This window comes from Chrysemys picta, chromosome 4, assembly GCF_011386835.1.
Source record: "Chrysemys picta bellii isolate R12L10 chromosome 4, ASM1138683v2, whole genome shotgun sequence".
NCBI classification, from domain to species: Eukaryota; Metazoa; Chordata; order Testudines; family Emydidae; genus Chrysemys; species Chrysemys picta.
The window spans coordinates 148,756,350-148,769,157 of record NC_088794.1 but is presented as its reverse complement, the minus strand read 5'-3'; the positions used below and the strand labels follow the sequence as shown (position 1 = coordinate 148,769,157).

Here is a 12,808-nt window from a genome sequence, read left to right as displayed (position 1 = left end):
AACAAAAATTATTTCATGACAGTAGATGGTGAATTTCAAAAAGCTACAGCTTTATAACCATTAAAACACAAATTGTCAACAGCATGTCAAAATATACCACATAAATATCCTTAAATGAAACTCCAGTAAATTCTCAAGCAGCATTTTTCTTACTTTGCCGATCTGTAAATTTCAATTATTATGGGTGGAAATATTTTTTTCCATCCGTTTGTGAAGTCGAGGTTTACCGACATTTACGAATAAAAATTGAATTCTTCCAAGCCTAACTATATTTTCCATTGTCCAGGAAGCTTAGAATCTTTCCCTCGTGATGTCTACATAATAGGAATTGTTTAGATCCCTTACTATAACTGGAATTCAGACATGTCAGCCTCAGTGTTACCTGCATTGTGTTTGTCAGAGATTAATTATATTAGTCTGGTTTGGTTAACTACGTCACATTCTCAAACAATTCTTCCACTTGGAGTGAGTGGGGACACCTTGCATGAGCTGGCCTGTTTGTAAGGCAATCTACCAACCCAAACAGAGCAAAGAAAACATGAAAATCCTAAGTACAGAGGAAGGCTTAGCCATGATCAAATTGGAACAAAACTGTTGTCCATTTTATGTTTATAATAAGAACCTCACGATGTGTGGTGTTGTGACAGTGTAATGACAAGCGGCTGAGGCTCATTTTTAAATGATTCTCTTTGAGAAAAAAGGCATCTTTTTAAGAAAAAACACTTGCTTCCAAGGCAGCTGTTACCCAGTTTGAAAATGACTTTTAAAAAAAACCCAGCTTAAATGGGAATGCTACCGTGTTATGGCAAAAGTTTCTTCACATTCTAAGAAAGAAGATGAAAATATTTCAGAATGATTTGCTCTGATGTCTAGAAAGCATATGTCCTGTAAGAAGGTTCACAACCTCTAAAGACTAGTCCTTTTCTTTTGTTTCTTGAACAATCCTCTTATTTGGTTAAAAGATTAACCACATGTAGTTATTGTCATGGAAATACGGTACAATTTCTCTGTTATGCACAGCCGAGATTTCAACTAGAGTGATGGAAAGGGCAGGAGCTTTCCAGACTGGGGGAATATACATTAACAAACTAGATGGTGTATTTAAAATATGACCCTCTAACCATGGGGGATTGGTTTTTATTGAGGAGTGAGAAGAAAGAGCACGGAGGAACAGAAGTGTAATCTCCCTGGGACTGTATTCCTGGCTGAACGCTGCTGCGGGCGTACTCTTTGTTTGGTCTGACTGTGCACCTTGTGAAGCTTAAATATAAACAATGTTTTTTTCATTCTTAACATCTTTTACTTAATACCCTGTGCAATGTTTACACTGCATGTTAAATCGTCTGCTTTCTCATCCTTGGAATACAGAGAATCAAAGGACACATTGCTACCTACTGTAGCTTCCAATAGAAAGACGTCTCATTCCTCCCATTGACACTGGTTTTAAACCAGTCTATCTCCACTGACTTCAGCTGAGTTATTCCTGATTTACACCAGTGTAAGTGTGAGGCGAATCAGGCCAAGGGGATCCTCATTTATGGAATTGGCTGAAATTAATTTTCCATTAAAAACAAGGAACTTGGGCCAGATTTTACAAGGTATCTAGATGCCTAAAGATGAAGATAGGCATCTAGTGGGATTTTCCAGAGCATGAAGGCACCTAACTCCCATTGGCCACTGGGCACCTCTCTGCATCTTTAGGCACCTGAAGACCTTTAGAAATTTGGGGCAGATCTTCACTACAGGGGAGGGTCGATTTAAGATACGCAAATTCAGCTACACGAATAGCGTAGCTGAATTCGACGTATCGCAGCCGACTTACTCCGCTGTAGGGACGGGGGCAAAATCGACCTCTGCGGCTTCCCATCAACGGCGCTTACTCCCACCTCCGCTGGTGGAGTAAGAGCGTTGATTCAGGGATCGATTGTCGCGTCCCAATGAGACGCGATAAATCGATCCCCGAGAGGTTGATTTCTACCCGCCGATTCAGGCGGGTAGTGTAGACCTAGCCTTAGTCCTAGATACTCATCTGGTGTAACTCAGCAGAGGATTTATACTAGCATCCAATGCAGTCCTCCGGAATGTGCTGTAAAACGATGTATTAAATTAGCTTTGATTAATTAGCTATTCCGGATTACATATTATTCTGTTAACTGCAGCATAGCTGAAAAAAAAAACACTTGACAGAAAGCCATACTATAAATAAACATTTATGCAAAGCAAGACTAAAGACCATCAGGGGCCAGATCCTCTGCTGATGTAAACCGATGTAACTCTATTGACCTTAACGAAACTTTGGCCTCACTTTGATTTCTAAGGATCTGCGCTCGTTTCCATCAGCCAAGCATCTGCCTCCAGGAATCAAAGAAAAATGAAGGGATCGGGAATGAAGTTAGCCATTGGGAAGCAAGAATGAAGAGGTTGTGGAGAAAGAACACTGGGATTCTAGTAAAATGCTCAGGCTTGGGAAAGTGCAGATTCTAGCCACTCTTGTTTTAACAGCGAATACTTTACTTTGCAAATGCAAATAAAGCTTTGTCTGCAAAGCGATTCCTCAGATCTTTCCCGTGAGCATCATGTGTTAAAGGAATCCCTCTAGAACCGGGCAACTGTATGTCACAAGAAAGTGGTTACCTACAAAAACTTCTTTCTCCAGCAGATGACATACAGCTGGGCCAGGCAAGTAAGTTAATGAATAATGCTGTCTTCCGTTCAGTACCTTGGCTCTGCTGCCTGCTCCGACTCTTACTGTCCCTAAGGCAGATACTAGTGTGTAGGTGGCATTATTCACTTTCTGTTTGTGCAGATGTGCGGAGCAGCAGGCACAAAATTAAGATCACAACAACTTTCATTTCATGACTCAGAAAAGATTCTCTCTTCTTTGCATCACTTGCCTCATCTGTTCCAACACCATCCTGGATCAACAGATATCCAGATCACACATTAGTCAATTTCCCTCTCCCTACTGGCAGCCTATTAAAGATTGGAGTGTCACCCGTGGAGCTCTTGTTTTCCTGCTGTGAGCCATTAAAATTGTCGTGACCTGACATTCCCCAGATGATGCAATGGCAAAGATCCACCATCAGACAAGAGGGCTGCCATGGACATGTTTTGGGAGGTGAAATTCTCTCCTGGGCAGATCAACCAATACAAGGCCCATCACCACTTAAAATCCCACTTGAAACCTATAATCTAGGGCCCAATCCAACTTCCACTGAAATCAGTAGGAGTCTTTTCATGGAGTCCACTGGGAATTGGATCGGTCTCCTAATCTGGAATGGCCTCCCCATAAGAAGAGCGGGGGCAGGAAACCCTAACTGGTTTAAGATGGAGCTTGATAAATGTATGAACGGGATGATATGCCGAGATTGCCTGTGATAGCTGGGACTGGACTGCATGACCAGGAGATCCCTTCCCATCCTACGATCTTATGGTCTTACAGGGATGATCCTCTGATGCCAAGTCACATCAGGAAGAAAGAGATGATGGAGAAGAAGAAGAAAAGCCCATGTTGATGTGCCTGAATGGCTGGGGAAGTAGCATGGTGTATTCAGGTACCCAACTCATAGCATACGTTGGCTGTGTTTGTTAAGCTGCTTAGCTTGCACTATTAAAAACAAACGAATCAACAAAAAACGTGCGTGGGAACCATAGGAGGGGATGTGATGAGACACCTGACATCTCATTTGAGCTCTGCTGTACCTTTCTGCTCTTTGTGATACCCCAGAAACACACTAGAGTCTGAAAGGGCCTCCTCCTTCTGCATGTGCTAAGTCCAAGTGTGCCGATTGAAATTTCAGCCCAGCCTACCCCAAAAGATCACTGCTGCAAGCCAGCAGTGAGATTTCTAATTCCAGCAGCAGGAACAGAACTGTGGCTAGCCATGCAGCAAGGGTCTGCCACAAAAGCCCCCTTTTTTCTTCCAATTTCCTTCCTGTATCTTTCTTTCTGCCAGTTGTGTGTGTATCCTGATTTGTTGCACATGATTGTGTTTGTGAAAAAGCCATAAAATATGATCCGGATGCCAGTGAATTTGTGCTGCAAGTGACTCATCAAATATTTCAATGATCTCCTGTGGCAGTTTCCTGCATGCTATGTCAGGGTAGCTGAATCCCTTAATTGTACAAAAGACGAAAAACAAATCTCTGTGTTGCACTAATGTGGGTTGTGACGGGGCATTTGGGACTAGGGCTAACACATAACAGATCTTTCTGCCAGACAAATTACACTCCCAACAATGACATTCCTACCCAATAAACCCCAAGCAACCAGCATAACGCCCCCAAACAACACTGAAACAAATCAACACGAAACAAGTACATCTAAAAACGCAAAAACATAACCCCAAGCAGAGTTTTTATCCCAAGAAAGGAAGACGTGCCAGTGACCTCACTGAGTCCACTAGGGATTTTGCTGTTGATACTACAGTGATGGGCAACAGGCTAAAACTCTTAGAGAGACAGAACCATGCCACGGCCTTTTCAGTGACTATCTCAGAAAACCTGTAGCCATATTTAATCCTCAGCAAAAGTCTGGGTTGCCATTCTTGTGGTCTAGCCTTTATAGTGTGTGTCTGTCTTGTCTATTTAGACTGTAAGCTCTTCAGGGCAGGGACCACCTACTCCCCTGTCTGAACACTGCTTTGCACAATGGGCCCCCATGCTTGGCTGACCCTCAGGCACTGCTGTAATAAACACGATTAATAATAAATAAAATCATCATAATAATTAATAACAAACATTAGACTCTCAGATTTCCCACTGAGATCAAGAGGAGCTTGGGAATATAGGACTTAGACCCATGTTGTGGTTTTCCCTTTGACAGAACAAGTAATCAGATTTGTCTGCACAGAAAGTCCAGAGAGCAATTTTTGTACATTTTTAAAATGAGGCTGTTTCAGACCATAAAGCCATTTTCTTCTATGATCGCATGAAGGCGTTTTCAACAGCTGCTGTAGAAAACAGGACAGCTAAGAAAAGGAATTTCTCTCTTTATCTGGGTGCACTTCCAAAATCACTGCTCTCTGAAATATCTATGGTTAAATGTGCCCCAATGCAGCTAATGTTTTGAAATAACCATCTGCGAGAACGATACATTCAGCCCTGTGGAAGCAGAGGTTACTCTCCGACAGCCCGCTTTCACTGGATGGTGAAAAACTGGGTCACTTGTTAAAGAGCTGTATAGAGGGAGTTGAATGGTCTCATTCCTCAGTAAAGCATACTGTATTTAACTGCAATTGCACGGGCAGTCGCGTATCGATATATCAACATTGCTTTCAAGGCATTCTTCGTTCATCATAGATTTAACCAATGATCATGTTCATCTTTTATTACAATGAATGATACAAATGTAGCGCAAAGTATATTTGGCATGTAACCATTTTATAATTATGCAGGTGGTTCACAATCTTTGTCATTCCTTCTTGCAAGCTCCAGAGCGGCATTTGAGCCAATAATCCCTCTCTATCACTGCAGAATGACTAGGCAAATAGGAACAATATTTCTCAGTCTTTGAAAGTAGCTCTTTTAGCCAGGCTTGGTTGCATGTAAGGGCCTGATGCTGTGAGGGTCCCTGGAAGGGACATCTAGAGGCCGCTTGGTACCTTCCCAGAGGCACACAGCCTCCCTGCAGGATCAGACCTAAGGCTATGACTATACTGCAGCTGGGAGGTGTAATTCCCAGCTCCGGGAAGCAGACACATGCGAACTCTAGTGCACTGAAAATAGCAGTGTGGCTGCGGAGAAGTGGGCAGCAGCTCGGGTGAACCACTTGAGTACAAGCCCAGCTGAAATCCTAGGTACATACTCAGGGGGCTACCCCGAGCTGCCACGGCCACGCTGCTATTTTTAGCCCGCTAGCTGGAGCAGAGCTAGCGCATGTACGTCTGTCCACGCTGGGAATTACACCCCCCAGCTGCAGCACAGGTGTGCCCTATGCGGAAATAGTTGGTGTTATTGATTTTGATGGATGAAATCTCCAAGGCACCGACTCATGCTCCGGCTTCTCTGTCATGAATTCAATTACACAACCATACCCCATTCAAATGCCAGCTAACAGATGATCCCCTCCTGCCCTAACATATCCCCAGCGGAACATAACACTAAACCCCTTTCAGTCACTGCAGGCATCTCAGCAAGCCCTTCAAACACCTGCCGAAACTGAGGATGACTCAGAAAAAGGCACGATTTAACATTCGGATTCAATTCTCCAGGAGAAGAGGTAATGTGAATGAGAAATTATAACTTCAAACGGCATTAAAATCTAACGGTGCGTGCCCGTGCGGCACTGAAGACAAGACTTTACAGAGCAAGAATTCTCCACTAGAGTTTTATTTTAAAAAGACAGTAAAAATGAAGATACGCTAGCAAAGCCAAGCCTAATCAAGAGAACAAAAGCCCCAAAGCATGTATGTGTGTGCTTAACTCTAAAGTCACCAGGACTGCTCATGTGCTTAAACTTAGGCACATAATTAAGCGCTTTGCTGCATCAGAGCTAAAGAGCACCAAAAGATAAGGGGTTAACTAGGATAGACGCATAAAATATCAGGGTTGGAAGAGACCTCAGGGGGTATCTAGTCCAACCCCCTGCTGAAAGCAGGACCAATCCCCACCTAAATCATCCCAGCCAGGGCTTTGTCAAGCCTGACCTTAAAAACCTCTAAGGAAGGAGATTCCACCACCTCCCCAGGTAACCCATTCCAGTGCTCACAAACAAACCATAATGAAAATACCTCTTACCCATGATGCTCCATTGTTTTGGAGACATTTACATGCATGATTTGACGGGTAAGGTCCTCCACTACTGTGTATCAGCATAGGTCCATTGACTTCAAAGGAGATGTATTGATTTACCCCAGCTGAAGATCTGGCCCCGAAGGGTCCTCCATGTGAAAATAGGATGCTCTTGGTAAATTAATAGACATTCTCCTCAGTGGGAAACAGCTGTTTCTCTCACCCATTGTAAAACATAGCACAGCACTCACATTAGTTGAGGGTTCATGTCATGTTAACGCACTGATGGACCACAATATGCACGTGAGTTTCATTAGTAGGTCAATATGTTAGTCAGGTTGTGAGATGCAGCAGCAGGATGATATAGACGTCAAAAGATCAGTGTGAAAACTACTAGTTGCTATCAATAATATTCCATTTGTATTAAATATTTATTTTTCTATAATTCTGAAGGATAATATCAATGTTTACTTTTAAACATTTTCCCCTAGTTTTATAGATTTAAATGCCCACAGTTGAAGGAAATTATGGGGAGGGAGGGAACATCAGGCAATGAAGGGGTCAAACAATAATGATTTAATGACAGTAGATGTTGAAATTCAACAAGTTAAAGCCTTCTAACCATTGAAATATAAACACAACATCATATGTCCAAATAAACAATGTAAATATCCTTCAACCAAACTCTAATAGTTCTCTGGCAGTAGTTTTCTTACTCTATCTGTAAATTTTGATTATCGATGGAAATATTTTTTGTCGGTTTGTGTGTGTATAGTGAAATCAACGTTTACTGACATTTACCAGTCAAAATCGAATCCTTCCAAGCCTAATAATATTGTACTTACAATGCAGCCACTGCAACCCAGCTGTAGCAACACTGCAGCTCTTTAAATGCCAGAAGAACAACCCTCTTTCAAACACACGTACAATATTGCTTAGTGTAGCACAAGCCTTTAATTCCTTTTCCATTCGGAATAGCACAGCTGTCAAGCGAAGTGACAGCCTGTCAGTGTGGAGAACGCCCCCCCTGCCCAATTTACACAGAGGACAGAATTACAACACGGCAGTCCTGGTGTATTCTCCACAGGGCTGTTTGCCTCCATATGTTGTGTCAAAACACGACATGAATAAATGAAGATGTTCCTGGAAAATTATTTCGTTAGGGGTTGGGAGAGACAGGCCCACATGTCAATATCTCTTACATCACAGATTTTCCACCTACTCCTTCCAATGTGCCCTGCCCTCCAGCTCCTGTTTATTACAGAGGGGCAATTATTTCAATGTTAGCCCAAGTAATGAGGCTGGGCTTTCATGTTTCATCAGAATACACATTTCACTGAGCCCTGTCTGCCTACATCCCAGTCACTTCTGCCCTAGTTACCTTAGACGGGAGGTCACCAACATGCATCTGAGCAGGCATGGTATGGTATTTACCAGCGGTGGATTTACCAAGCCAAATCATGGTTTTTTATCACTCCAGGAAAACCTAATTAGTCCCCATTTAAGGCATTTTCTATTTTAACTGTTTTGTTAATGTACATGACATTACACTTAGTTTTAGTTACCTATTCTAATTGTGGTTACATACGGCTGTAGATTAATTTAGGGTTGTGCAAAGAAAAAGCTAAACCGCAGTGGACATAATTAATATATATGATTATAATCCTGAGCCTCCGCATGTCTGTGTACATTTCAGTTTGGTATTTTCTTAAGGAAGTTATAGGTGTCATGACTCAGATGTCAGTTTTCAATATTATATATACAATAATCAAAAACGTGAAAATGACAATAATGCAGAGTTGTGGGCTTGAAGCAGCAATCAGAAACATGCAGCGTTGCAGATTACCACGCCAAGTCCTTTTGGCCACACAGCATTCTGTAGCAGACCAACTTTGATGTAGCGGATAGACCAACCCTCAGTTTTGAATGGATGTATCCAACGTTTGAAAAGATTCGTTCTGTGCCCACTGAATTTGCTGGACACTGATGCAACTGCACCACCAGTTCTATGAAGTCAGATGGAATATCAGCATTCTTCCAATTCTTCCACCATGTTACAGGGGGAACTTTTTCCTTGATAGTGGATGAAAACATTGATTTTGGATATGGAGTTTCTTCCACTTTAAATGCTAGTAAATATGGCAGAAAGTTGGGATTTTTGCTGAGCAACCACTGCCTGGCAATTTCTTCTACGTATTTTGGATGAAGGAGGTTGGCCAACATGTGTACAGGAGTAATGACCTCATGAAATCTCTTTTGTACTTTTGCTTTGTGTGCTGCAAGATCTTCATTTATCAGCAGATCCAACCCTATTTCGCATGAAACAGCAATTGCTGATGTGTCCCTTTGGAGTGTGTCAAGTGCCACAGCAACTGGTTTCAACTGACCGATCAAGTTCTTTGCTTCTTGGTAAATCCCTTGATTATTAATTATACTGACCACTTTCTCTTCAAGTTCTGCCTCATGATCACTCACAATCCTGAGATAATGCGGCCGATTTTTAACGTATGTTTCCAGGCATGTTATTTGACTGTTCCATTGTGCGTCACCAGGGATTTGGGGTTGTACAGATCCTTGGCATTCTTTTAACCAGGCTGCAGGCTGATGGTGATGATGAAAATACTACAACACGTGTCATCAAAGCACTTGGGGTAAGGTCTTGTCCAAGTAGACTGAGCCAGTGTGATGCACATCCGTACGTAACCAATGTGTCGTCATCTAGTTCCAAATCACTTCTCATACTTTGCATCATTCTCTCATTGTCTGTCAGGTAGCTCTTAACAACACAACCATACAGTTCATTGGCTAACTCCTTGGCTTCTTTTGCCAATGTAGCACAGTACTTTCCAGTCTTCTTATTGCTTCCACTATTGCTACATAAACCACAGTTTTCCCTATCTGCACCCAGTCCGCTATCACTGGGTCACTGGGCACATTACTCCAGCCATCTTGTTTCAATGTAACTGCTTTTCCACGTAATTCATTGTGTGCTTCCACCCTCAAGCCATCAGTAACGGTGTCTACCAGTTCACCTGCCACCTGCTTTCGACTGGGTGCTTTGTAGCCTGGCCTTAGGCAGCGGATCATTGCTTGAAACGTTGGATGCTCAATAACAGAAAAGGGAATATTACAGCCATACAAAAATTCTACAATTTTCAAATCGATCTTTCGTTTCAGTTCTGGGGTTGGTTTTGTTACCAACATATGCCTCCGTGGTGGAAAAACCGTGGCACTTCCTCCTCGTTGTCTTTGGCTGACCTGGATCTGGCTTTCTTTCAATGTGCTTGGCAGGGGCAGTGCAGAATTGTCAGTACCTTCGTCCTTAGCAGCTGATTCCAATACTCACACACGTTTAGCCAAAGTCGGTGGTTCCAGCGTCTCTTTGTTCTTTTCGCTGCATTTTGCAAAATGTTTCCTCATACGGTCCGCCTTCCCACTCACTTTTTCTTTGCAATTTCGGCATCTAAGGCTCTCTGTGCCACCTTCATGAACTCTCTCAAAATAACCAGGAATCGGGTCAAGCGGTCTTCCACCTTTGCACATCTTGAAATATTTCAATGTGAGTCATGGTACTCACCGAGTTTAGCCAGCCAGGTCGAGAGACAGAGTACTGGACTGGACGGTACGTTTGGCAGTTTACCTCAGAGAGAAACTTCTCAATCTGGGAATCCTCCGTCTTTGTTTACTAAACAAACAGGTAATTTTCACTGCTACACACAGAAGGGGGAAGTCCCAGGTTCAGAAGGTTCTCTTCGAAGTAGACAGCACCCAGCTTTAAGTAGAGACTCTTATTTTGTTTTATTTTATTCCCTTTCACTAAGAAACTAAGCACACTAGATTATCGCAAATCTAGTATCAGATTGCTAGCTATTTTTCAGTCATTTTCATTCATGTAGTCTAATAAAACCCAGGTTCTGGGTTTAAACCGGTATTTACCAGCTCCTTGGCCTCAACTAGTTTTTTCCCTGGGGAAATTGCCTACTCTGCATCTCAGTCCTGGATTAAAAATGAATTTCTCAGCATGGAGAGAGGAGTGGGAATCGCAGCCCCCCTCTCGTTATTCTGCTTCATTACAGGAGTCTCCTAACCCGCCTTTGGCAAAGAAGGTGCATTATAAAGTGGGAGAGTGCAAGAAAGCAGCTGATCAGTATTCAGTAAAGGACACTGATGCAATTGCACCACCAGTTCTATGTTACAGGTCGGGAGCTGCCCACCCACTCCCAACCTTCCTCCTCACCTCCCGCCACCTCCAGATGACTCAGGGTACACAGAGATGCTCAGCCCACACACAGCCCTTCATCAGCAACGCTGCATCAAGCCCTGGCACTCGGTGCCCCAGGAGGCCGGCACCGCTCGCCCTTTGCAAACCGTCATGCCCTGTTACCTGCCAGGCCCGCACTCTGAGCAGATGCATCCGCACACCCTAGACCAGCTCCCGCTGTGCCTACCCCTTCCTTAGCCAAAACCCTCTCTGAAGTGCATGGGAGCCTGGGGAAGGGCGAATGACTGCAGGCGGCATCAGCCTGGAGGCTTATGGAGGACGTGCAAGAATTGCACTGGGGTGAACCCCTCCCCATGTTCTGCCCATTTCAGAAAGGAAAAGACCCCGGTTCACAGTGCTTGGGCTAGCAAGGGAGAGGGGACACCGAGCAGGCAGTGCCTAGGCACCCCGGGGACAGGCGCTACAGAACAGCAGACAGACAGACCGGCTACATAGACAGACAGACCGGCTACATAGACAGACAGACCCCCCAGGTCTGCCCCCCCCGCCGCCCCCTCTCTGAGCGGCTCTTTGCCAACTCCGGCCTCAGCACTCACCTTGTGCAGCTTCCACATGGCGCCCAGCGCCTTGACCTCGTGGCTGGAGTGCTTGCCCTCCTCCAGGCACTGGTAGCACACGGGCATCTTGCACTGCACGCAGTACATGCTGTGGTTCTCCAGCTCGTGGTCCGTGCAGGTGGAGATCTTGCGGGGGCTGAGCCGGCGGCTCACCCGGCCCTGGGCCGGCGGCACCAGGCGGTGTTTGGCCAGCGGGCCCCGGGGCGGGTGGCAGCGCAGGCGGCAGGGCTCGCAGTAGAAGACGTCGCACTGCTCGCACATCACCGTGGCCTCCTTGGGCGCCTTCTCGCACAGCTGGCAGCGCAGCGCGGCCGCCTTGCTCTGCTGGTAGCGGTCGATGACCCCCTCCAGCACCCGGTTCTTGGGGAAGCCGCGCAGCCCCCGCTCGTCCAGGATGAGGCTGCGGTGGCACTGCGGGCAGGTGAGGCAGGCGTTGCGGGGCACGGGGGCCAGGCCGGCCGGGGGCAGGTGGGGCGGCGGCGGCGCGGCGGGGGGGAAGACCCGCACCCCGTTGGGGGATTTCTGGCACGGGGTGGTGGGCGCGCTGGCGAAGCCGCCGTAGGAGCCGTAGCCGCTGTCCGCCTCGCTGTACAGGCTCATCTTGTCCAGGTCCAGGTAGTCGTAGTCGGAGACGCCCGAGGCCCGGCGGCTCTGCGGGGACTCGGCCTCGGGCGTCTGCACCAGGATGTTGCGGGCGCAGGCCTGGCAGAGGTTGTGCGAGCAGGGCAGGATGAGCGGCTCCCGGTAGAAGGAGCCGCACACGGGGCATTTCAGCTCCTCTTCCATCTCGTCCATGGGCGGGCGGGCGGGCGGGAGGGACGCGGGGGTCTGTGCGCAGCGCCCCGGCAGCAGCACCCTGGCCAGCGAGCGCCCGCCTGCCTGCCCGGCCTGCCGCTCCACTGCCCGCCGCGCCGCGCCGCCCGCCAGCCCACCGCCCCGCGCGCCACGCCCCCGCCGCCCCATTGGCTCGGCCCGCCCGCCAGGCTCCGCCCCCCCGCGCCATTGGCTCGGCACGCCCACCAGGCTCCGCCCCCCCGCGCCATTGGCTCGGCCCGACCGCCGGGCTCCGCCCAGGCAGACCGCGGGGGGCGCTGCGGGACTAGGGGAGGCGGCGGCGGCTCCCCTGGGGCCTCTTGCAGGCGTAGGGGGAGACCCGGCGCTGGGCGTCAGGGGAGTGTGTGGCTCCCGTCCCAGCTGTCCCCGCGCCGGATCACTCCGGGCCTCAGTTTCCCGGCGCT

At 46.7% G+C, this 12,808-nt stretch overlaps 1 protein-coding gene across 24 annotated transcripts in view; it reads right to left on the bottom strand.

The window, feature by feature from the left end:
* TRIM9 (tripartite motif containing 9) overlaps nucleotides 1–12,483 on the bottom strand; it is a 131,693-nt gene extending 119,210 nt beyond the window's left edge. For 5 of the 24 annotated variants that reach the window (XM_065593948.1, XM_065593946.1, XM_065593959.1 and 2 more), the window contains exon 1: nucleotides 11,550–12,472. In XM_065593948.1, the coding sequence (XP_065450020.1) occupies nucleotides 11,550–12,365 (816 nt within the window). In that variant the 5' untranslated portion in view covers nucleotides 12,366–12,472. Of the gene's footprint in view, nucleotides 1–11,549 lie in introns of all 24 variants that reach the window. The other 19 variants (XM_065593953.1, XM_065593954.1, XM_065593955.1 and 16 more) reach the window with 8 other exon arrangements.
* Nucleotides 12,484–12,808: the final 325 nt, after the last annotated feature.